Source organism: Loxodonta africana, chromosome 9, assembly GCF_030014295.1.
Source record: "Loxodonta africana isolate mLoxAfr1 chromosome 9, mLoxAfr1.hap2, whole genome shotgun sequence".
Lineage (NCBI taxonomy): Eukaryota > Metazoa > Chordata > Mammalia > Proboscidea > Elephantidae > Loxodonta > Loxodonta africana.
The window spans coordinates 53593249-53620471 of NC_087350.1; the positions used below are offsets into that span (position 1 = coordinate 53593249).

At 38.8% G+C, this 27223-nt stretch overlaps 1 protein-coding gene and 1 pseudogene across 1 annotated transcript; both read left to right on the forward strand.

The window, feature by feature from the left end:
- On the forward strand, positions 1-939 carry LOC111749879 (olfactory receptor 1J4-like). Its single transcript, XM_023545338.2, has one exon. It carries the CDS (start codon positions 1-3, stop codon positions 937-939), a length of 939 nt encoding a protein of 312 aa, XP_023401106.1.
- Positions 940-7818: 6879 nt separating this feature from the next.
- Positions 7819-27223, forward strand: part of LOC111749880 (olfactory receptor 1J4-like) — a 37366-nt pseudogene continuing 17961 nt past the window's right edge.

Sequence of the window (27223 nt, forward strand, 5' to 3'; positions counted from 1 at the left end):
ATGAGGAGGGATAATCAGAGTAGCCTGTCAGAATTCCTCCTCCTAGGGCTCCCCATTAGGCCGGAACAGCAGGAAATGTTCTTCTCCGTGTTCCTGGGCATGTATCTCACCACAGTGCTGGGGAACCTACTCATCATCCTGCTCATCAGGCTGGACTCTCGCCTCCACACCCCCATGTACTTCTTCCTCAGCCACTTGGCCCTCACTGACATCTCTTCCTCATCAGTCATAGCACCAAAGATGCTGATGAACATGAAAACACGGAGTCAATCCATGTCATATACTGGGTGCATTTCTCAGGTGTACTTTTACATATTCTTTTTTGATATTGACAGCTTCCTTCTCACCTCAATGGCCTATGACAGGTACGTGGCCATTTGTCACCCCCTCCACTATACCGCCATCATGAGTCAGAGCCTGTGTTTCTTGCTAGTTACTGTGTCCTGGGTCTTATCCTTTGCCAACGCCCTATTGCACACCCTGCTTCTAGCCCATCTGTCCTTCTGTGGAGACAACACCCTTCCTCACTTCTTCTGTGACCTCCCTACCTTACTTAACCTATCCAGCTCGGACACATCAACCAATGAATTGGTAATTCTTACTGTAGGGGGGGTGGTCATTATCCTTCCATTCGTATGCATCCTGGTCTCTTATGGTCACATTGGTGCCACCATCCTAAAAGTCCCCTCAACCAAGGGAATCTGCAAAGCCTTGTCCACTTGTGGCTCTCACCTCTCTGTAGTGTCTCTGTACTATGGGGCAATTATTGGGTTGTATGCTTCCCCCTCATCCAGTGACTCTAATAGCAAGGATGTCATTGTGGCTATATTTTACACTCTGGGCACTCCCATGCTAAATCCCTTTATCTACAGTCTGAGAAATCGGGACATGAAAGGAGCTCTGGGAAACATACTCAGTAAAGGAAAGTTTTCACCATAATGTACTCTGAATCTAGACTGGTGTTATGACTTGTTTTGTTCAATAAGTTATTGGCAAAAATAAAAATAGAGACTTGAAAAGTGCTGTGTATGGTGGCTTGCTCTTTACTGAGACCCTGAGACCTTCCTGTGAAGAAACACACATTAGTCTAATGGGGAACGAAGGACTACAGGAGGAGAGGAGCCAGCTGTCCCAAGAGTCCTGGCCATATCTAGACTTTCTAGAACATCCAGCCACAGACAATTCAGCCCAGTCTCATGGTGCTCAGCTAACCCATAGTATTGTGTACAAATAAAGTGATTGCTGTTTTAAGCCAATATTTTTTTTACTACGAAGTTAACTGGTACATTTCTCATATTCCTGTGGTATCTACAATTCTTATCCATTGTGATTACTTCTTACCGAGAACACTTATGACTCTCTGCCTCAGAACTATCTCGCCTCTTTTGAGAACAGGGACAAATCTGTCTCCTCTCAGGAAGGCCAGATTTGGTAAGATTTCAATGGCTCCAAAAGAATTTCTTAGTCAAAATACAGGTGGGAGCAGCTGGGCACAAATCCCAGTTATCTTAATCATTGGGTGGGGCTTCTCTGAGGCATGTTCTAGGAGGACATTTTCTCAGTGGTCTGAACCACAATTCCCCTCAGTGGTAACGTACTACTACCATACACTGTATTGACTACATACCTTTTCATGTCTCAGATTCCCATTCTTTTATTGGTTCTTCCTGGAATCACCTTCCTAATAAACTGTTGTTCTTAGGTGCGGTCTAGTTGGTTCCAACTCAGCGACCCTATATACAACGGAACAAAACACTGCCCTGTTCTGCGCCATCCTCACAATTGTTGTTATGTTTGAGGCCACTGTTGCAGCCACTGTGTCAATCTATCTCCTCGAGGGTTTTCCTCTTTTTTGCTGACCTTCTACTTTACCATGCATGATGTCCTCCTCAAGGGCTTGGTCCCTTCTTTGTTCATTGTCCGACTTTCACATACATAAGAGGCAATTGAAAACACCATGGCTTCGTTCAAGCACTCCTTAGTCCTTAAAGTGACACCTTTGTTTTTTAATACCTTAAAGGGGTCTTTTGCACAAGGGAAAGATTAGTCCAAAGGACTAATGGACCACAACTACCACAGCCTCCAACAGACTGAGTCCAGCACAACTAGATTGTGCCCAGCTAACACCACTGACTGCTCTGACAGGGATCATAGTAGAGAGTCCTGGACAGAGCTGAAGAAAATGTAAAACAAAATTCTAACTCATGAAAAAAGACCAGATTTACTGGCCTAACAGAGACTGGAGAAACCGCAAGAGCTTGGCCCCTGGACACCCTTTTAGCTCAGTAATGAAGTCACTCCTGAGGTTCACCGTTTAGCCAAAGATTAGACAGGCCCATAAAATAAAACAAGACCAAAGGGGCACACTAGCCAGGGAGCAAGAACTAAAAGGTAGGGAAGAGAGAGGATGGAAGAGCTGGTAATAGGGAACCCAAGGTCCAGAAGGGAGAGTGTTGACATGTTGAGTTGGTAACCGATGTCACAAAACAACACGTATACTAATTTTTTTAATGAGAAGCTAGTTTGTTCTGTAAACCTTCATCTAAAGTAAAATAATATTAAAAAAGAAAGAAAAGAAAAAAAAGGTACAGAGGCATGGAAGATACAACAACTTTTTGTAAATTCCTCTCTAAGAATTTTCTCTGGGGCAGTTTTAGAGTTATTATGCTATAAAAAATATAAAAATATGTTATAGACCCAATTTTTTCTAGCCAAAATGTACATTACTCTCCTTGCCTACTTCACCAGAATTTGGCACCAAATTTCCTTTGGCTGCTTCCAAAAAAATAAAAATTAAAAAAAACAGAAATTCAGTCTCAGGGGATAAAAATTTTCCATCACTGAGGCCAAGTTCTCAAACCAAAGAAGAGCTCCCAAAGACATTTGATAGAGGCAACATCCCAAAAGTGTCTGGGTCCTATTTCCCAACGGGAATGTTTTAGGTTGCAGCAAGCCCTTGAGTGTACAACACCATTTAAATTTCCATCTTATCACCCAATAACACCTTATAGGGAACAATGAGCTGCCAAATTTTCTCATTCAGACATGTCCACATTCTGCCTTGGAGAATGCCAAAATTTGAATTTCATAAATGAAGATCAAACAATCTAAAAGCATCCAGGCAAAAAAAGGAGGTTACCTTCAGAGGAACAAAAGTCAAGGTGACCTCAGATTCTGATACATTAAGTGATAGCAGACAGTGGAACCAGGTCATGGATCCTATGCCAAGTCATTGTCCATGTGTGGAGGCAACAGAACATCATTCGTTCATACACACGTGTTCAGAAAACAGACCACCCATGTATCCTTTTTTTCAAAAAGTGAAAGACACATACCAACTGTTCAGAGATAAGTCAATAAAAAATGCAAATATGGGGGAAGTTGAGGTATCATAAAAGAACTGAAAATGAGTAATAAATGCTATGTTTAAAAAATAAATAATTATAAATTTGGTCTAAAATTGGATGTTAACATTTATATAAAATTCTAGAACAGGCAAAATTAATCTATGGTGAAAGCGATCAGAACAGTAGCTGTCTCTGGGAGGGCAGGGATTGACTGGGAAGGGTTAAAAAGCAACTTTCTGGAGTGACAAACATGTCGGTCTATCATGATAAGGATTTGTGTTACACATGTGCACACATTTGTAAAAACCCATCAAAGGATGTACACTTGAGATAAATACATTATAATTACTATGTAATTATACCTCAATAAAAAATGAATAATATCTTCATAATATTAAAGAGGTCTTTTGCAGCAGATTTGCCCAATGCAACGTGTTGGTTGATTTCTTGACTGCTGCTTCCGTGGACGTTGATTCCTAATGAACTACTTGTATTCAAATACTTTCCTCAAGATCTTCGTCTGGGGTAATCCAATTTAAGACAGCAAGTACAGAAGTAGTCCTTAGAAGACACTCAGGATTGAATTCTTGTTTATGATCACTTGCTGTTCAGACAGCAGTGGAGCACATCACTAGTGTTAGGAGGGGTGGCGATAACTGTGGAGTGCAGAAGTATCAGAATAACTAAGATTCTCACTTGAGAAAAATTAGTTTGCTGTATCTGTGTGAGTGGGAGCATAGCCTTATACAATATATATAGAGCACTTTGAAAATATGAAGACATGGTAATTCTAAAGTCCATCAAGTTGGTTTGTTGTTGTTAAAAACCATAGATTCACAAATGGGAAAAAAAAATTAACAATCTCATGTTAGTCACCTAACAATTTAGGAGACATTGTGAAAGCTGGAAAGCCCCTCTGATATTTAAAAAGACCCTCATTTTCTGTTTTGGGAGGCAGGCTGTGCAGAAAAGAAGACATAAGATTTGATCATATGAGGTTAACAAATATACTGCCACTGTCATAACAGATAGAGCTTAATTTTAGGGGAAAAAAAAAAAAATGTGACTGGCCAGAGGATGAACTATAGCAGACTCTAGGAGGTCCTGCCACAATTCCTGGGTACTCACTGTTTCTGAGTATGTCAGTGACTTCTGACTTTAAGTACCAACAACGTTCTGACTGAGGAATTTCTCCATCTAGGGATATGTATTTGGCTTACGCATGTAGCCAGCTGGAAGTGCTGAGGAGTTAATATTCCTGGGAAAAACCCTCAGTCAAGGAAGGATGGGATTTGATGGATATATACCGCAGTTTCCTCTCCCTTTAGTAAGACAATTTAAGGAGTGTTTTGTACTGATGCCCAGATATGTTTTGAGGATTGGTCCCCAGTTACCCACAGCAATAACCTGCTCAATAATATATCCTTTAACAGCTGCCTTCCCTTCTCTGCTTCAATTCTTACTCCTGTAAATTGAATGAATGCTGGGTTCCCACCAAAGTAAATTAAAAAAAAAAAAAATTTTTTTTTTTTTTTTAAATTAGTTGCACTCAAATCGTTTTCTTTGAGTTTCCTTTATCTGCGTGGTTGTCTTAACTTATTTGTGTGGAGGGAATGGCATACCTCTCAGGTTCTGGTGCACTGTTACGTGTCATGATGTGGGCTGTTTGCTAAGTCCTGTTGACAGAGGGTCATTGGTGTAAATCACTAGCATTCAAGAACTAACCACTATACTAAATTCTTTTTTTTAATAGTAATAATAAACTCTTTGTTGAGTGCTTCTGATGTGCTAAGCATTATGCTGAGCACTTTATAAAATGTATTACATTTCTTTTGGGGAGGCATTAGGTGAAACTTTACAGAGCAAATTAGTTTCTCATTTGACAATTGATACACAAATCGTTACGTGACATTGGTTGTTGACACAATGTGTCAACTCTGCTTCCCTTCTGCATCCTAATTCCCCTTTTCCACCCATTCATTTTTTTGGGACAATTGATACACAAATTGTTTTGTGACATAGGTGTTGGCACAATGTGTCAACTCTGCTTCCACACCCTAATTCCACTTTTCCATCCATCCATTTTTCCTGTCCTGCCTGCCTTGTCATCATTGCTTTTGGGCAGATGTTGCCCTTTTGGTCTCATATGCGTGATTGAAATAAGTAAGAAGCATGTTAATTATGTGCGTTATTGTTTGTTTTATGCTTTTGTGTGCTGTTAGGTGCCATCAACTTGGTTCTGACACATAGTGACCCCACGTACAAAAGAACAAAGCACTGCTCGGTCCTGCACCATCCTCACAATTTTTATGCTTGAGCCCATTGTTACATCCACTGTGTCCATCTAGCTTGTTGAGAGTCTTCCTCTTTTTAACTGACTCTCTACTTTGCCAAGCATGACGTTCTTCTCCAGGGATAGCTCCCTCCTGATAACGTGTCCAAAGTATGTGAGACAAAGACTCAACATGCTGCTTCTAAGGAGCATTCTGGCAATACTTCTTCCAAGACAGATTTTTTCCTTCCTCTGGCAGTCCATGTCCATATATTTGTTCTGTTCCTTAAATACCCTAAGCTCTTTCTTCTCTCAGAGTCTTACACTTGATATTCATTCTAACTAGAATGACCTCTTCTAGAATCTTCACATGCTAATCTCGTATTATTTATGACTCATTTCAAAGCACCCATTAGAACAGCCTTCTTCACCAGCTTAGCTTCCTGTAATTGAAAATATATATCAAAATAGAAAATGCATATACCTTGCAATTCCATTTCTCAGAATTTATCTTATGTTCTCCCATTGCAAATTAATACTGAACAATGTTATTATTTGTAATATGTTTGGAAATAGGAAAAAATCGGAAACAATATAAATGCCCATCAGACAACTAATTTGCATATCTATTGCTATAAACTGGGTATTAACATGTTATCCACAGTCAAAATTAAATGCTTAATTTTTCTCAGGTAAAAACATCAAAATTTTTTTTCCTTGAAAAATTCAAGTAACATAAAATTTGCCAATTCAATGTTTTTCACTTGTACAATTCAATTAGAGACAGGATTTTTAACGTAGAGGACTGAAGAACTACAGATTTTAGAGATCATGTCAGTCAAGTTGAGAGAATTTGTAGGTAACGGAACCTTTCCTTAACCTGTTAGATGACTGAGGACTCTTACTGTCAGGCACCTCTCAGCTAGCATAGAGTGACCTCGAGATTGATTAGTAGTCCTTATATAGTATGCGAGTTCTGTTTTTCAGTAGCTAGACTCATCAAGTTCTTACTTATTATTTTGTAAAAGTTCATATATATAGCCCTAAGACTAAGGGACCTGAAGCAGAAAGAGAAAGGAATGATAGATAGTACTAGCAGAGTAGAAGTGTTATAAATACCATAAGAAAAATATCAGATAAGAGTTACTGGTATAAAAGCTAGGGTACAATCATAGGAAAATGATAGGTCGTTACTTGGTAAAGTAGGTTAGACAAACACTTATAAAGGGCTTCTTCTCTGACAACTCTAGGATGGGACTGGCAAAGCCAATGACTTTCCTGGTGTTCTGAAGACTTCAAAAGGAGAGCTCTGGTTTGAACTGAGGGAGAAAATATGGTGGGAACTTAGAAATAAGATTTTTTTTCTTCCCCATTTCATGAAAATTTCCATAGAAAGGGTGATGGTAGACTGAAAATGTTGAGGAGTGGGAAAAAAATTTGGGATAAGTAAGGACTGATGGCTATACTATAAAGTATGCCCCTAGATCCTTTAAGTTATTGACATAGATTCCTGTCCTTAAAGTCCTTGTCTTGGGTAGTTCCTTATGATGTTTCTCACCATGTGTGCAAATCTGTATTTCTAGGAGATGCAGAGCAGCCCACTGGATTGTCTCATTCCACACAATCCATGGCAATAAAACATTAACCAAAAGAATGTGAGAGAAGAATAGGGAGAGAGGGATTAAAGGAAGATGATAGACTAATTAGATTGTCTCTCTCTTCTACTCTTTGTTCAGTTACTAAATGAAAGGTTGGCAGTACAAACCCACCCTGCATTGTCTCAGAAGAAAGGACTGGTGATGTGTTTCTGAAAGATCAAAGCCTTGAAAACCCTATGGAATGCTGTTCTATTGTTTTTGTTTTGTTTTGGTTTTATTATTAATTATCTAACAACTGGTTAGTTGCCTAGCCTTGCACCCTAGATTCTTAATATCAAGTTTGAACCTGATCTTACCAGATAAATCATTATAAAGTTTCATGGTTCCTCCAAAATAGCTTTTGTTGATTTCTAGGTGGACCCATAATAGCCTGTGGTTAGACTGTTATTGGCTTTCATTAGTGGAGCAAAAGCATGAGATATTCAAGATTCATACACTGAGTAGTTCAAATACACATTCTCATTATGTGACAATCATAATACTATCTTATTCTTTCATATTACTGTCACTTTTTGAATCTATAGCAAAAGAGAAGACCAGGATGAGGAGGGATAATCAGAGCAGTGCCTCAGAATTCCTCCTCCTAGGGCTCCCCATCAGGCTGGAGCAGTAGGGCATATACTATGCTCTGTCCCTGGGCATGTACCTCACGAAGGTGCTAGGGAACCTGCTCATCATCCTCCTCATCAGGGTGGACTCATGCCTCCAAACTCCCATGTACTTCTTCCTCAGTCACCTGGTTTTCACTGACATCTGGTTCTCATAGGTCATAGCACCAAAGATGCTGATGAACATGCAAACACAGAGTCAATCTATCTCATATGCTGGGTGCATTTCTCAGGTGTATTTTTTTCTTATTTTTTGCTGCTATTGGCAGTTTCCTTCTTACTTCAATGGGCCAACTCCGAGCCATGTTCTAAAAGGACCATTTCTCAGGGATCTGAACCCCAATTCCCCTCTGTAGTAACTTACTATTACATACACTGTATTGACTACCTACCTTTCTGTGTCTCAGACCTCCACTCCACTATTGAATCTTCCTGGAATTACCTTACTAAAAAACTACTTGTGTTCAAATACTTCCCTCAGGTTCTTGCTCTGGAAGACCTCTATCTCAGACAGCAAGTACAGAATTGGTCTTACGGAGAGACTCAGGATAGGATTCTGGCTTGGGATAATTTGATGATCGAAGAGCACATTACTGGTGTCAAGCAGAATAACAACTGTAGAGTACAGAAGTAGCATAATTACTAAAATTCTCACCTGACATAAATTGGGCTGATGTATCAGTGTGAAGGGAAGCACAGCCTTATAAAACGGATAGACCATTTTGAAAGGTATGCGCACTTGGCAATTATAAGATCATGGAGTTGGCTGGCCTTTGTTAATGCTAGTAGAAACCAAAGTAGAGAAAAATAACAATCTCAGGTCAATCACCTGACAATTCAGGACAGTGTATGAAAGTCAGTAAGCTCCCGTGACATACAAATAGACCATAATTTTCTTTTTTGGAAGTCAGACTGTGCAGAAAAGAAGACACAAGATTTGATCATATGATGATGGCAAATCTCCTGTCAATAACATAAAAGATTGAGCTTACTCTGGGGAAAAAAAGAATATGAAAGACAAGGGGACGAACTATGAAGAATCTGGCAAGTCCTGTCAAGACCCCTGAGCACTCATTGTTTCTGAATATGCCAATGACTTCTTACTCTAAGTACCAACAACTTTCTGAGGTATTTCTCTCTAGAGTCATGTTTGGTTTAACACACAGAACAGCCTGGAAGTGTGGAGTTAATACCCCTGAAAAATCCTTCATTAAATGATGGCTAGGAGTTTATGAATATATTCCTCAGTTTCCTCTGCCTTTGGTAAAAGAATTTAAGGAGTCTTTTGTGCTGACTTTTAGAGATGTTTGGGGGATTTCTCCCCAGTTACCTACAGCAGCAACCTACTCAAAAGCATGCCTTTCAATGGCTGCTCTCCCTTCTCTGTCTTACTCCCCATTTCCCTAAGTTGCATCCTAGAATCTTCCAAATTAATTTTTTATGTGCTTTAAGTGAAAGTTTACAAATGAAGTCAGTCTCTTATATACAAAAATTTGTACACAACCTTGCTATGTACTCATAGTTGTTCTCCCCCTAATGAGACAGCGCACTCCTTCTCTCCACCCTGTGTTCCCCATGTCTATTCAGCCAGCTTCTGCCCCCCTCTGCCTTCTCGTCTCCCCTCCAGACAGGAGCAGCCCACATAGTCTCATGTGTCCAGTTGAGCTAAGAAGCTCACTCCTCACCATTATCATTTTCTATCCCATAGTCCAGTCCAATCCCTGTCTAAAGAGTTGGCTTAGGGAATGGCTCCTGTCTTGGACCAAAAGAATGTCTGAGGACCATGACCTCCAGGGTCCGTCTAGTCTCAGTCAGACCATTAAGTCTGGTCTTTTTACAAGAATTTGAGATCTGCATCACACTGCTCTCCTGCTCCCTCAAGGATTCTCTGTTGCGTTCCCTGTCAGGACAGCCATCGGTTGCAGCCAGGCACCATCTAGTTCTTCTGGTCTCAGGCTAATGTAGTCTCTGATTTATGTGGCCTTTTCTGTATCTTGGGCTCATAATTACCTTGTGTCTCTGGTGTTCTTCATTCTCCTTTGATCCAGGTGGGTTGAGACCAATTGACGCATCTTAGATGGTCGCTTGCTAGCCTTTAAGAGCCCAGACGGCACTCACCAAAGAGGGATGCAGAATGTTTTCTTAATAGATTTTTTTATACAAATTGACCAGATGTTCCCTGAAACTGCGGTCCCCAGACCCCCACCCCTGCTACTCTGGGTTTCAAAGCCCTGGATTTATTCAGGAAACTGCTTTTGCTTTAGTCCAGTTTTGCTGATGTCTCCTGTATTGTGTGTTGTCTTTCCCCTCACCTAAAATATTTCCTGTCTACTATCTAATTAGTGAATACCCCCTCCCTTCCTCCCTCCCCACCCTCATACCCATCAAAGAATATTTTCATCTGTGTTGAAACTATTTATTGAGTTCTTATAATAGTGGTCTCATACAATATTTGTCTTTTTGCAACTGACTAATTTTACTCAGCATAATGCCTTCCAGATTTCTCCATGTTATGAAATGTTTCATAGATTCATCATTTTTTTTATCAATGCATAGTATTCCATTGTGTGAATATACGATAATTTATTTATCCATTCATCCATTGATGGGCACCTTGGTTGCTTCCATTTTTTGCTAGTGGAAACAGTGCTGCAGTAGACGTGGGTGTGCATATATCTGTTTGTGTAAAGACTCTTATTTCTCTAGGGTATATTACAAGGAGTGGGATTGCTGGATAGTATGGTAGTTCTATTTATAGCTTTTTAAGGAAGTGCCAAATTGATTTCCTAAATGATTGTACCATTTTACATTCTCACCAGCAGTGTATAAGTGTTCCAGTCACTCAGCAACCTCTCCAACATTTATTATTTTGTGTTTTTTGGATTAATGCCAGCCTTGTTGGAGTGGGATGGTGTCTCATTGCAATTTTGATTTGCATTTCTCTAATGGCTAATGATCGTGAGTATTTCCTCATGTATTTGTTAGCTGCCTGAATGTCTTCTTTAGTGAAGTTCCTGTTCATATCCTTTGCCCATTTTTTAATTGGGTTATTTGTCTTTTTGTTGTTGAGTTTTTGCAGTGTCATGTAGATTTTAGATATCAGATGCTGATCGAAAATATCATAGCTAAAACCTCTTTCCCAGACTGTGGTAATATTTTGCTCTTTTGATGAAGTCTTTGAATGAACATAGGTGTTTGATTTTTACAAGCTCCTAGTTATTTAGTTTCTCTTCTGGTGTTTGTGCAGTGTTAGTAACGTTTTGTATACTGTTTATACCATGTTTTAGGGTTCCTAGCATTGTCCTTATTTTTTCTTCCATAATTTTTATCGTTTTTGTGCATGGAGTGAGGTATGGGTCTTGTTTCATTTTTTTTGCAGATCGATATCCAGTTATGCCAGCACCATTTGTTAACAAGACTGTCTTTTCCACATTTAACTGACTTTGGGCTTTTGTCAAATATCAGCTGCTCATATGTGGATGGATTTATGTCCAGATTCTCAACTCTGTTCCACCGGTCTATGTATCTGTTGTGGTACCAGGCTGTTTCGACTACTGTGGCAGTACATTATGTTCTAAAATCAAGTAGTGTGAGGCCTCCCACTTTTGTCTTCTTTTCCAGTAATCCTTTACTTACCTGGGGCCTCTTTTCCTTCCACACGAAGTTGGTGGTTTGTTTCTCTGTTTCATTAAAAATTAAAGGTCTAAACTCTAAAATGTATAAGATATTGCAAAGCCTCAACAACAAAAAGACAACCCAATTAAAAATGGGCAAAACATATGAACAGGCACTTCACCAGAGAAGACATTTGGGCAGCTATCAGATACTTGAGAAAACGCTCACAATCATTAGCCATTAGAGAAATGTAAATCAAAACTACAATGAGATACCATCTCACCCCAACAAGGCTAGCATTAATCCAAAAAACAAATAATGAAAGTTGGAGAGTTTGTGGAGAGACTGGAACACTTATGCAGTGCTGGTGAGAATGTAAAATGGTACAATCACTTTGGAAATTGATTTGGTGTTTCCTTAAAAAGCTAGAAATAGAAGTACCATACGATCCAGTAATCCCACTCCTTGAAATATACCATAGAGAAACAAGAGCCATCACATGAATAGATATATGCACACCTGTGTTCATTGCAGCACTGTTCACAATAGCAAAAAGATGAAAACAACCTAGGTGCCCACCAACATATGACTGTATGAAGAAAATATGGTATATTCACAAAATGGAATACTACGTAGCGATAAAGAACAACAGTGAATCCTCAAAACATCTCTTAACATGGCTGAATCTGGAAGGCATTATGCTGAGCGAAATGAGTCAGAGGCAAAAGGACAAATATCGTATAAGACCACTACTATAAGAACTCAAGAAAAGGTTTAAACACAGATAAAAACGTTCTTTGATGGTTACGAGGGTGGGGAGGGAGGGAGAGGAGGAGGCAATAACTACATAGTAGACAAGAATTATCTCATATGAAGGGAAGGACAACACACAATACAGGGAAGTCAGCACAACTGGACTAAACCAAAAGCTAAGAAGTTTCTGAACATGACCAAACACTTTGAGGGACAGAGTAGCAGGGATTGGATCTGGGGACCTTGGTGTCAGGGGACATCTATCTAGGTCAATTGGCATAACAAAGTTTGTTCAGAAAAAGTCTTTCATCCCACTTTGGTGAGTGGCGTCTGGGGTCTTAAAAGTTATCTAGTGACCATCTAAGATGCATCAATTGGTCCCATCCCACCTGGAGCAAAAGAGAATGAAGAACACCAAAGGCACATGAACGATATTAGCCCAAGAGACAAAAAGGGCCACATTAACCAGAGACTCCATCTGCCTGAGATTAGACAAACTAGATAGCACCTTCCTACCACCAATGACCACCCTGACAGGGAACACCACAGAGAGTCCCTGAGGGAGCAGGAGAAAAGTGAGGTGCAGAATTCAAATTCTAGTAAAAAGACCAGACTTACTGGTCTGACTGAGACTGGAGGAACCCCAGAAGACATGGTCCCCGGACTCTCTGTTAACCCAGAACTAAAACCATTCCCAAAGCCAACTCTTCAAACCAAGATCAGACTGGACTATAAGACATACAATGAGACTTATGAAGAGTGTGCTTCTTAGTTCAAGTAAATACGCAAGACTAAATAGGCAACTTCTGTCTGGAGGTGAAATGAGAAGGCAGAAAGAGGTAGAAGCTGGTTGAATGGACATGGGAAATCTGGGGTGGAAAAGGGGAGTGTGCTGTCACATTATAGGGATGGCAACTGAGGTCACATAACAATGTGTGTATAAGTTTTTGTATGAGAAACTAACTTGAGCTATAAACTTTCACCTAAAGCAAAAAAAGAAAAAAAATCATTCACTGCCTTTTTTCAAAACATCTGGTCAAATTTGAACTCTATGGGTCTGTTTTTCTAGTAATTGTGTCTAATAAATTATAGACTCTGACCTTAAAAACACAAGCGTTCTTGATTAACAGTATGTATGAACAGATATCACTGTAAACTGTGTATCACTGTAAACTGTGTAGAGTAGGTAATGTGATTATTATATACATGGCATATGTTGCGTTTTTATTTGTTGAAAATTATTATGAAAAGTAAAGTTTTATCAAATTAATTTGTATACAAGTTTTTTAAAATGTTTTTTTCTACGATACATTATTATTCATTCATATCCACAAAGATCACAAGGTCAATGCAAAAATATAATAAATAACACTAGTGCTGAGGGGAAGACGTATCCTGTCATGGCTTAATCAATCTGGGATTTTTAATTAAAAGCTTAGCTGAAGGGGCCTGTAATAGGACCCAGTCAGAGAGTGTCCAAGATCTGTTAAAAGTTGGCTGGTGGACTTGGGGAAAGTCTGTTTTTTAGGTAACTGTGGGGATCTGGACTTCCACAACTCATGTTTCATATTCCTGCCTTGAGTAGCCTGCTTCCATGAATGGATCCAGTAGCCAAGATCAGGTTCTCCTACAAAGATTTTTGTTAATATTGTACCATAGAACAGAATGTTAATATTGTAAATCTTTATATGGTCAAAATAATAATAATAATAATACAATAGTAATAATAAGACTATGATAAATTGAGTAGTAATTGTATTGTTAGGTGCCATCAAGTCAGTTCCCACTCATAGCCACCCTATGTACAACAGGGCGAAACACTACTTGGTTCTGAGCCATCCTCACAATTGTTGCTATGCTTGAGCCCATCATTGCAGCCACTGTGTCAATCCATCTCACAGAGGGTCATCCTCTCTTTTGCTGACCCCCTACTTTACCGAGCATGATGTCCTTCTCCAGTGACTGGTCCCTCCTGATAAGAAGTCCAAAAAGCAGTTATTAGGTCAGAAGAAAAATCCCAAAACAAAGAAAACATGAAGACAAAACAAGTTATTTTTTAAAAGGAAGACATAAAAAGAGAAATTACAACAAAATGGTAGAATTAAGACCAAACACAGCTTTTACCAAAGTAAGATCAATATAAAAGTGATTAAATTACCTACTAAAAGAAAGGAATCACAGATTTATTAAGAAAATAAAAACAAATACCAATGGAGCACTTATTAAGTAAATTTTTCATGTTCATTTGTTGGAATATGCAGCCATCAAAATTATATGAAAATTACATATATATGTACAGAAGTTTATACATACACAAAACATCTGGAAGCTATTAGTGTTTATAGAGTAGGGGTGGGGATTGGGAAGAGGGAGACTTTACATTTTTATGGCCTTATGTCAACCGAGCCCTGGTGGTGCAGTGGTTAAAGCGATCGACTGCTAACTGAAAGATTGGCAGGTCAAAACCACCACCTGCTCCATGGGAGAAAGATGTGGCAGTCAGTTTCCTTAGAGATTTACAGCCTTGGAATCAACTCAACGGCAGCAGGTAGCAAAAACAAATGTTAGAAAAGCACAAAGGAAGACAGATTCTGTAGCTGGGGAAGGAAAAATGTCAAAGCACCATACAAGTATCATAAAGATGAAACATTACCCAGCCATAAAGAGAAATCAAGTCCTGAGACATGCCACTACGTAGACAAACCTTGAAAACATTATGCTGTGTGAAACAAATCAATCACAAAAGGACAAATATTGTATGATCTCAACAATTTGAAATACTTAGAACAGGGAAAAGTATAGAAATTAATTTTTATAGTGGTTACCAGGGACAGGAGGGAGGGATAAAAGGGGAATCATTGTTTAGGAAGTATTGAGTTTCTGTTTAGGGTGATGGAAATTTTGGCAGTGGATATTTGTGATGGTTGTACATGACTGATGTAATTGTTGTCACTGAATTGCACGTGTGAAAAATGTTGAATTGCAAGTGTTCTATTGTCTATATTTTCATAACAGTTAAAAAACACAAAATCTATGGAATCTGATCTGATTTAGTGCCAAATTGAGAATACCCACAAGGATAGCGTTAGAGACTGTTAATGGACCATTCAGCTAAAAACCATCTACATTTAGGTGCTTGTTGCAGAGCTCAGGGACATTCTAGCCTTCTAGTTTTCTGGCCTGGGGGCTGGTATGGCCTGAGGGAGAGGGTGTGAGGCTGCCCAGTCAGGATCATAGTGGTGGCCTGGCATGGAATGGCCTGCCCTGGCCTTCCCTGTGTTAACTTGGGTTCCTCCTGGAAAGTGGTCAGAAGCTTCTGGGTTGAGGACTGAACCAGATTCTGCAGCACCTGCACACGCGGTTTCCTGAGGCTAGAGCCTGAAGAATTCTGGGTACAGAAGGGGAACATCCTGCCACCTCAAGCATCTTCAGCTGTCAGTTGGCTGCTGATTGCTCTCCCACCTTCCCCATTCCATCTCCAAAACTGGACACATAAAACCTCCTGCCATTGAGCCGAATCCTCCTCATAGAAACCCTATAGGACAGTGTAGAATTGCCCCATAGAGTTTCCTAGCCTGTTACCTTTACTGAAGCAGACTGCCACATCTTTCTCCCATGAAGTGGTTGGTGGGTTCAAACCTACCAACTTTCAGTTAGCAGCTGAGGGCTCAATCACTGGCCATCAGGGCTCCTTAGACTTCACCATAGCCTCCAGGAAAGGCCTGGGTGCAGTCAAGGTCTCAGCTTTGAGGAGACAGAGCTGGGCTCAGACCAGCTTCTCCCTCTTTCCAGTTATGTAACCTTGGACTAGTCTTTGTGCTTCTCAGTGCCTCCCCGTCTCTCAACCTGCACAATGGGGATCATTTTAGTATCTGCTTCCTAAGGACATCATCAGGTGTATGTGAGGTAATACCTATAAAACCCTGGGCTGGTGTCTAGTGTAGCTAATGCACAAATGTAGAGATGGAAGAATTACAAGAAGGGGTGGGAAGCAGCATGGAGTACATCTGAAAGCAGAGCTGGGACCTGGCAGGGTGATCTTGAGAAAGCCACTTTCCCTTTTGACTTAGTTTTTCAGTCTGCACCATGAGGGCATTGCAGTTAAATGAAAAATCAGATACCATCACTCTGTGGCATAAAATCCTCCAATAACTGATATTTTCTGTATAGAACTTGCTCTTGTCTTCCATATGTATTTGTTTTCATACTTTTGTTCATCTCCCCATTCAGCTTGTAAGATCCTGAAGGGTAAGGCTCAAGCCGGTCATGTTTGTGCCTCACTGGGGGCCTAACGCAACACCTGGCACAGATGAGTGCTTGCAGCATAGTTGCTGAATGAATAAATAAGACGATCTCGGAGGCCCCTTCCCTCTCCTGGCTGTCTCAGAATGTGGGTATAACTATTAATAATAGGAGGTGCAAGTCTGAAGCAGGGACCTCTGGGTGACTCTTCCCTGGCTTCAGCTGGCTCCAGGAAAGCCCATGGTCAACTCTGACAAAAGAGGCTGCCTGCCTCCTGGTGGCCAGTGCTAGCACTGCGGCCCAAGACAGGAATTATGCAACAAAACACGCACCTGTGTTTTGGGATCAAGTCAACAGATCTCAGGGGCCACGGGCAAGCAAAGGAGCAATATTTTCAAGCTCTTCAATGATGCGAGGGCCCTTGAAGTCTCTTTTGCTCCCCTATTTCCCTCCTCGGCCCCTTTGGTGTCCAGTTCATTTACAATGCATCCACTTGTGTGAGCTTTGTTAGCTTGTGTGAGCTTTGTTAGCTTGTGTGTTTCAAGGAATTGAACCATTTTGTCTAAGATACTGAATTTATTGGCATAAAGTTTTTAATAATATTTCTTTATTAGCCTATTAATGTGTGTATCATATGTAGTGGTAACACCTCTCTTATTCCTGATGTTTGCAATTTATGTATTGTCTTTTTACTTTTAATGAGTCAGGAAGTATATCAATCATATTGATCTTCTCAAAGAAGCTTTTTGCTTTATTTTCCTTTCTTGTTGTTCTGTTTTCTAGTTCTTTGATTTCTCTTCTGGTCTCCATTTTTCCTCTTCTCCTCCTGCTTACTTTGGATTTAATTTGCTCTACTTTGTCTTTTTTCCTGAGGTAGTATATGCATTAAGTGCTGTAAAGTTTCCCCAAAAATACTGTTTTAGTGCCGTCTCACAAATTTTAATGTGTTATGTTTTCATTTTCACTCAGTTCAAAATAATTTCTAATTTCCCTTTTAATTTCTTTTTTGATCTATCATCTATTTAAAGTTTTTTTATTTTTATTTTTTTAAGTATTGTTTTCAATTATTTAGGAGATTTTCCAAAGATCTTTCTGTTATGGTTACTAACTTTATTCTACTGTGGTGAGAATGAGTTGGAATCGACTCAACAGCAACAGGTTTGGTGGTTTTTTTTTTTTTTTTTTTTTTTTGGTGGTGAGAATATATAATTTCATGACTGCAAGCTTTTTGTATCTTTTGAGACTTGTTTTATGGTCCAGAAAATGGTCTATCTTGGTAAATATTGAAAATTTTAAATTTTTGCTAGTTGGAGTGTTCTATAAATATCAATTAAATAGGCCAATAGTGTTATTCAAGTCTTCTATATATTTATTGATTTTCTGCCCACTTGTTATATCAATTGTTGAAAGAGGCTCATGGAAAGCTTTACCTATTATTGTGGAGCCCTGATGGTGCAGTAGTTAAGTGGTACAGCTGCTAACCAAAATGTTGGCAGTTTGAATCTACCAACTGCTCCTTGAAAACCCTACGAGGCAATTCTACTCTGTTCTATAGGGTCACTATGAGCAGGAATCAACTCCACAGCACTGGGGTTTTGGTTCTGGTAAAACCCTGAAAAACTGTATATTTAGGTTTTGCTAGGTGAAGTGTTCTATAAATTTCAATTGAGTAGGCTTACAGTGTTGTTCAAGTCTTCCACATCTTTACTGGTTTTCTGCCCACTTGTTATATCAGTTGTTGAGAGAGGCTTATGGAAAGCTTCATCTGTTATTGTGGATTCAAATGGCTAAAATTAAACCAACTGACATTACCTAATGGCAAGAATGTGGAGCAGTTATATCTCCCAAGTATTTGTGACAAATATAAAAGCTTACAGCTTCTTTGGGAAAAAAAAAAATTTGGTGGCTTATTTTAAGATATAGTTACCATAATCCAGTCAGTAGTTTCATGCCTAGATATTTATCAAAGAGAATTTTTTTTAAAAAGATCTAGCTACACAAATATTTTACATAAATACAGAAGCTTTATTTATAATAACCCCAAACTGGAAACCACCTAAATGTCCATCAGTAAGTGATCAAACAAGCAAATTGTGGTATAGTCATACAACTGAATATTCTTGTTAGTTGTTGTCGACTCCAACTTATGGTGGCCTTGTGTATAACAGAACGAAAGGTTGCCCACTCCTGTGCCATCTTTATGATTGCTGGTATGTCTGAATCCATTGTTGTGGCTATATGTCAATCTACCACACTGAGGTTTTTCCTCATTTTTTGTACACCATCTCCTTTTCCAAACATGATGTCTTTTCTAGTAATTGGAAATGAACAATAGTCAGCAATAACAAGGACATATCTGCTTATATACACAACAAATGGATGAATCATAAAAAATTGGACTAAGTAAAAGAAGTCAGATACAAAAGAAAACATCATGTATGATTCCATTGATTTGACATTCAAGAACAGACTAAACTAATATATGTTGAGAGAAAGGAGATCGATGGTTGTCTGGTGGCCATGGACTGAGAGATGATTGATTGCCAAGGACTGTAGAACTTTTTGTGATGATAGAAATGTTCTAATTTTTTATTGCAGCTATGGTTTTATAGATGCAAACATTTGTCAAAATTCACCAAATTCTACACTTAAAATGGGTATCATTTATGGTATGTATATTATACCTCAATAAAGTTTTTTTTAAAGTACATATATCTAAGTAATATGTTTTTTAGTGTTCCAAGAGTTGTGATTAAAGCTATAGAAAGTTAATGTAATAATAAACCCCAAATCAGGATAGTGGTTACCTCTGTGTCAGTAGCCCCAGAATAGGATAATGATGAGAATACACGTAGATGCAATTGATGATATTCTAATTTTTAAGTTGGTATTGTGCTCATAGGAATTAATTTTACCATGCTTCATAATTTTATAAAAATATACATTACATACTCATAATACAAAAAACAGTGAAAACCTAATGTCTTTCCTAATGAAATAGAATTTATGGATGGATCTTTCATGGAAGTTTGAAGGCATTCTGCTGTCCTGAGTGACCAAATGATACTTCATGAAAGCCTTTCTCACCTGCCCCTTACAGAGTTGTGTGAGACATTCACATGAATCAACTACTTTGGTAGAAGGAAATGGACTCTGGTCTCAACAGAGTTTCCCCCAGACAACCGATTTATTTCAGATGATGGTGGCAGATACAAATGGGAACACATGCTCCAACTTTAGGGAAGATTCTCAGTTCTAGTGCCATTAGCAGAAACAACAGGTATATTTGATCTCCGTGGACTGCGCCAGCATTGGACAGCCAGAAGATTAGAAACAATAGCATCCAGACAACATATGTCCCCTTTATTGATGAAACCTGGACTTGGATTTATCTTCTGAAAGCCACTGTACCCTGAACTGACCTGGGATGGAGCAAGCCCCACAGCTTCCCGGATTCCTCATGGACGAAGGTAATGAAAAGAAGAAAAAAAAAAGACCTCAAGAGTGAGATGGGAGCAAGACTAATTTAGCATAAAGTTGACTTTATTTTACCTTCAAACTGGCAAAGCAAGGCACATTAATTATGTCTTTAATTACATAATTTATTGATATTCCTGCATGCTTTATGATATATTTTCTAATATTATTTCATATGGACTATTTGCAATTCTAATTTCCATAAGTAAAAAAAAAATGTATTTTTGGATTTTTTTTTAAAAAACCACTGTTGCCCCTTAAAGCCACAGATGATGCACTATTCATCACAAAATTGGGAGTCTTTCAATAGCTTAATAGATAATAAGTTCTCTGTACATGTTTCATAAGTGAATGAATTATATCATTTGATGGCAGCTCACTGAAAGAAGATATATGTATTTTAAAAGACATAAAATATTTTGGCTTGATCCTGGTCTTAATGGGAAAACATCAGTCTTTCACTAGTAAATATCATGTTAGCTTTAGATTTTTCGTAGATGCCCTTTATCAACTTAAGTAAGTTCCCTCTATTCATAGTTTTCTGAAAATGTTTTATCAAGGATGGATGTTTGCAATAAAGAACAATGATTAATCCACAAAACATCTCACAACATGGATGAATCTGGAGGGTGTTATGTTGAGGGATATATGTTAATTACAAAAAGACAAATAAGACAACTATTATAAAAAACCAAGAAAAGGTTTACACACAGAAAAAAAAAATCTTTCATGATTACAAGGTAGGGTAGGGGTAGGGAGAGGAACTCACTAACCAGATAGTAGACAAGTGTTAACTTTGGTCAAGGGAAAGACAACACATATTATAGGGGAAGTCAGCTTAGCTTGACCAAGGCAAAGCCACAGAAGCTTCATAGACACATCCAGACACCTGAAAGATGGAGTTACTGGGGCTGAGGGCTGGGGACCATGGTCTTGGGGGAACATCTAGGTCAATTGGCATAACACAGTTCATAAAGTAAATGTTCTGCACCCTGCTTTGGTAAGTAGTGTCTTTGGTCTTAAAAGCTTGCAAGTGGCCATCTAAGTTAGATCTATGGGTCCTATCCTGCCAGAAGCAAAGGAAAATGAAGAAAACCAAAGACACAAGGAAAATATCAGTACAAAGCAGTAACAGACCGCCTGAACCACAGCCTTTACCAGCTGAGCCTGGAAGAACTAAGATGGTGTCTGGCTACCACCTCAAACCACTAAGACAGGGATCACAGCAGAAGGTCTCTGACAGAACAGAAGAAAAATGTAGAACAAAATTCAAATTCACAAAAAATAAAATTGAAATAAAATAAAAGACCAGATTTACTGGCCTGACATAGACTAACACTTTGGCCCCTCAGAACTAACTCAGAACTGAAGCCTCTTCCAAGGTCCACCCTTCAGCCAAAGATTAGACAGGCCTATAAAACAAAAAATAACACATGTGAGGAATGTGCTTCTTAGTTCAGTCAGGTATAGGAGACCAAATAGGCAACACTTACCCAAGACCCAAGAAGTGAAGGAAGGAAGGGACTGGAAAACTGGACGAATGGAAACAGGGAATCTGGGGTGGAAAGGGAAAGGGTGAGAGTGCTGACATACTGTGTGGGTCAAAACAATCTGTGTATAAATTTTTGAATGAGAAACTAATTTGCACTGTAAACTTTCACCCAAAGCATAGTAAAATTAATTTAAAAAAGAATGGATGTTGGACTTTTTCAAAATTTTATTGTACATGCTGAGATTGTAATACGGATTTTATTCATTTGTCTATTAAAAGTGTGAATTACAATGATTGCTTTTCAACTGCCAAACCAAGGGCAAATGCAAGGGCATTGCTGGAATGAACCCTACTTTGGTCATGATGTGCTATTCTTTTTTTTTTTAATAATATTTTATTGTATTTTTCATGAAAATGTACACAGCAATAAAGGTTCTCATTCAGCAATTTCTACACATATTGTTCAGAGACATTGGTTACATTCTCCGCATTGTGTCAACATTCTCATTATTTCCATTCTCAATTGCTCTGTTCCCGTTAACCTAGTCTCACTGTCCCCCAACCTTCTCACCTATGCTTTAGAGTAACTGTTGACCATTTGGTGACATACAGATGATTTTTTAGATGTGTCATCCATTTTATAGATAAAATTTTGTTAATATTTTTGCATCAATGTTTATAGGAGATATTAGATTGTGCTTTTATTTTCTTGTATTAACTTCTTATGGATTTGGTATTAGGGTAATGCTGGACTTTAGAATGGGTTGTGAAGTTCCCTTCTCTTCAATATTCTAAAAGAGTTTGTGGAGAATTGATACTATTTCCCTCTTAAGCATGTGGCAGAATTCACACGAGATCATCTGTGTCTATAGTTTTCTTTATGAGGACATTTTAAACTACAAATTCAATTTCTATAATTGATATAGGGCTGTTAAGGTTATCTATTTCTTCTTGAATGGACTTTGATATTTTGGTATTTTTAATGATTTTTTTTATTAAAGTTACCAAATATATTGATATTTGTCGTTCATAACATTCTCTATTTTCTTGTAGAATCAGTAGTGTTATCTCCCATTCTTAATCTTTGTAATAGGTGTCTTCTCTTTTATTTTTTCCCAATTTTCCTACCTAGAGGCTTATAGATTTTATTGTTCTTTTAAAAGAACCAGTTTTGGGTTTAATTAAAATTTTCTATCATTTATGTTATTACTTTTGTCATTATCTTCACTGTTTCTTTCATCTGCTTACTTTGCATTAAATTTGCTCTTCTTTATCTAGTTTCTTAAGGTGGATACTGGGCCATTATTTTTCCCTAACATAGATGTTTAGTGCTATGTATTTCCTTTTTTGCACTGCTTTGGCTGCATTCCTCAAGTTTGGTATGTTTTGTATTCATTTTCATTCCTCAAAAAACTTTGTAATCTCATTTTTTATTTCTTCTTCAATCCATGGGTTATTTTGAAATGTGCTATTTATTTTCCAAATATTTGGAGATTTTTCCAGATATCTTTTTGTAATTGGTTTCTAATTTAATTACATCGAGGTCAGAGAACACACTTCATATGTTATATAACCCAGAATTCATTAATTTATCATGGCTTTTCATGCTTCCATGCTAACATGAGATACCAAAATTTGTTATCTATAAAATAAAAAAATTTACAAAATCAGCCTCATAATTGGTCTCCCTGCTTTCACACTGACCTTCCTGCAGTATATTTTCAATAAAAGATCCAGGAAAATACTTTTAAAACTTAGATCATGTAATTCCTCTGCTGACAACTTTCTATTGTTTCCCAAATCACTCAGAGTTAACCAAAGACCTTATAACTGCCTATAACACCTTACACAAACAGATCCCTTGCTACCTCTAAACTTTATCTTCTACCAATCCCCCCTCACCACCACCACTACTACCCCTCTCACTCCCTGATAGCCATATTAGCCTCTTTCTGCTTCTTTAGCATGCCAAGCACTCTCCCAATTCAGGCCCTTTGGAGTTTCGACACCCACTGTGTGGGATACATTTCCTCTCATATAGTAACAACTTCTTTTCCAGCTCTCCTTAAGCTTTTTGCTTAAATCCATCCTTCTTCAGAAAGCCTACTCTGATGACTAGATTTGATAAAATTGAAGCCCCACTTCCTTATTTCCTTAGCCTTGCTTGTCACTGTAACAAGCATAATCTAACACTTATAATCTTAAAAGACGCCATATAGCTTGTGTTTTCACTATGTCTCCTCTCTCTAGAATGTAAACTCCTCAAGGGGAGAAATTTTCATTCCTTTGTATAGAAAAGTGCCTGGCACATAGTAGATAACAGAATACAAATTTATTTAATGAATGATATCTTTTTCATGTGTTTATCTATGCTTCAACTAGACATGGGTTGCCTCAGGGCAGAAAGAGACAATCCTCATTTTTCCAAACTAGAAGTGAGCAGGAGAAAGCAGTTTTTCCCATCAAGAAAAAAGTCTCATAAAGGAAGAACGACTTACTTACAACTAAGAAATTTGTTAGAAATGACTGCCATATAAACCTCTGTCGGGTTCTTCCTACCATGAGCCCAAAAAAATCAATGAGCAAGATCAAAAGCTTTGCATTTTGTATAAATTTTAGGAAACTATAAGAAAATACTTTATTAATCAGCCACTGCATTAGGCAGACAAGCATTTGAATGATGAACAATGAACATTTTTACAATTATGGAAAAAACAGAGAAAGTAAAATATAGATAGTCATTAATGTTCATTCGACCATTTTATGACACTTTATTTTCTTAAAAAAAAAAAACTTTACGGGGTGGAGCCAACATGGCACAACAAACAGAAGTACCACGCCATCCCTCCACAGCAAAGACCTGTAAAACAGAGACAAACGTCAATCCTAGATCCCGAAGTGTCAAATGAAGGGATAAAGAACTCAACCAAGCACCGAATGGAATAAGAAACTAATAGAGAACAGAGAGTGAGGAGAGCTATGGAGTGAAGGTCCCCTACCAGCTAAAGTGGCATGGATTCACCATCCTGGACACTTCAGCCACCAAGAAGTACAGACAGGGAGTACTACTGGAAGGCAGCATCATGGAGCTCCCAGCTGGAGACAGAACACCTGGTAACCAGCGATACATGTTTTCCCAGTCCCCACCATTCTCCCCCCTGCTCACCCTCCACTGCTTTTCAGTGGGTCATGGTCACTTGGCCAGGGACATGCTCGCTCCTTGCCACTTGGATTCGCTTCACTCACACTAGCTGGCTCCTTCAGTGCTATTTTGTTGTTGTTGTTGTTGCTGTTGCTTTTCTGACTTCTTTTGGTTTCTTCTCTCTCTCTCAGCTCCTTCCTTTCCTTTCTCTCAAACACCTGGCTCTATGCGCCATCTCTGTTCCTTCTTGACAGGCTGTGCAGTGCTGCTCAACTGGGGAGCCACTTCCCTGGTCAGCGCCACAATGCCAAAGGGCTCCCTGGGGGCATTTTTCTTCTCTTTTCTTTTTTGTTTTCCTTTGTTTTTCAGTTTCTTGTCTCTGTCTACCTTATTTCTTTTCCTTTCTTTAAATACCTGGCACCATGTGCCATCTCCGTTCCTTATAGACAGGCTGTGCGGTGCTGCTTAGCTAGGGAGCCCCTTCCCCGGTCTGTGCCACCACGTCACTGGGCTCCCTCAGAGCGTTTTTTTCTCTGTTTTTCTTTTTTGGTTTCTTATTTCTCTCTACCTTCCTTCCTTACTTTTCTGGTGCTGTGTGCCACCTCTACTCCTTCTTGACAGGCTGTGCAAGGCTGCTCGGCTGGGGACATGCTTCTGGTGGGCTTCCTTGGGCATTTCTTTATTTCTTTCTTTTTTCTCAGTTTGTTGTCTCTCTCTACTCTTCTACCTTTTCCTTCCAGCCCCTTGGTTTCCTGTCTCTCTGCCTTCTTTCCTTTCCTTTCTCCTGACCACCTGGCTGTGTGTACCTTTCTCTCTTTTTTTAAATTTAGTTTCCTATCTCTCTTTCCCTTGCTTCCTTTCCTTTCTCCTGCCCACCTAGCAGTGTGTGCTGTATCTGTCCCTTCTAGAAAGCCACCAGCACATGGCTTACCTGGGTCTGGATCACTACAACAGCAGGCTTCCTCAGCACTGTTTTTTTGGCTTCTGTTTCTCTCTCCTTCTTCTCTTCTCTCCCACACGCACTTAGCTCCACACATCACATCCTCCACAGTCCTGCTTGCCTATCTGCACTGTGTGTTGAGCATCACACTCCCAAGGGGCACAGGCATGGTCTACCAGAACTTACCCTGTCAGCCCCAGTGTGTGCCACAAATGACCCTTTCCAGCCCCTCCCCATCCACTGGTCCTGCCCTGCTGCACCATACAGGAGTGACTGTCCCTGCCCACTGGATAAGGTGGTGAGAAGTATCCTGCCCACAGACAAGCAAATAACTAAGAATGAATGGCCCACCTGCTCAGACCTAAAATAAAACAAAAAGGGAGGGTGAAACAATCAAGTCTACTATCAGTAAACAAAGAGAAAAATTACTGAATGTCCCAAATATGGCAGACAAAATCAAAACATATTAAAAAAAAAAAAAGGACAGGATGGTTCCAGTAGACATACAAAACAAAACACCAGATGACCTTCCAGTAGAAGAAAATGCACTGAAACTACCTGATAGGAAATTCAGATCTCTAATATTCAGGGCTATCAAAGAGATGAAGGAAAAATGCGGAAAAAATAGACAAAATCATGGAAAATAAAGACAAAACAACGAAAGATCAGGAAAATAATACAGGAATAAAAAGACAAAGTAAACTCAAAACGAAAAATCATACAAAAACAGTAAATAGAGATCCAAAAGAAAGACAACAAGATTTCAGATGTGGACAGTGTCATAGAAAGTTTGAGGAGCAGGTTTGAACAATGGAAGACACGATTAACGAAATTGAAAACAAATCCTTGGATACCACCTTGTTTGAGGAAAAATCAGAGAAGAGAAAGAAGAAAAAATGAAAAAAAAAAAACTCTGAGAATGATGTGAAATACAATCAAAGGCAAAAATTTACAATTGGTTGGAGTTCCTGAACAGGGAGAGAAAATGGAAACACAGAAAGCATCATTGAAGAATTGCTGACAGAAAACTTCCCTAATATTGTGAAAGAAGAAAAGCTGACCATCCAGGAAGCTCAATGAACCCCATATAGAATAGACCCCAAAAGAAAATCACTAAAGCACATCATAATCACACTTACTAAAATCAAAGACAAAGAAAGCATCCTGAGAGCAGCTCAAGAAAAACAAAACATCACATAAGCAGGAGAAACAATAAGACCAAGATCTCATGCAACAGAAACCATGCAGGCAAGAAGGCAATGGGATGACATATATAAAACCTTGAAAGAAAAAAATTGCCAACCAAGAATAATATATCCTGCAAAACTCTCATTCAGATATGATGGTGAAATTAGGACATTGCCAGATAAACAGAAATAAAGGAAATGTGTAAAAACCAAACCAAACGTACAAGAATTATTAAAGGAAGTCCTTCAGTTAGAGAACCAGCAACATCAGACAACATCCTGAATCTTGGATGCAAGACCACATCAGCCAAATACCAACCTGGGTAATGAACTCTCAAGGTTAAAACAAAACTAAAAGATTTACAACAGAGAACCAGAGAGGTCAATCTGTAAATGAAAAGAACATCAAAACAATAAAAGAGGGAATAAACAGTGTAGGTATAGAACTTTTGAACAAAGAAGAAGTCAAGGTGATATCAAGTAACAAAAG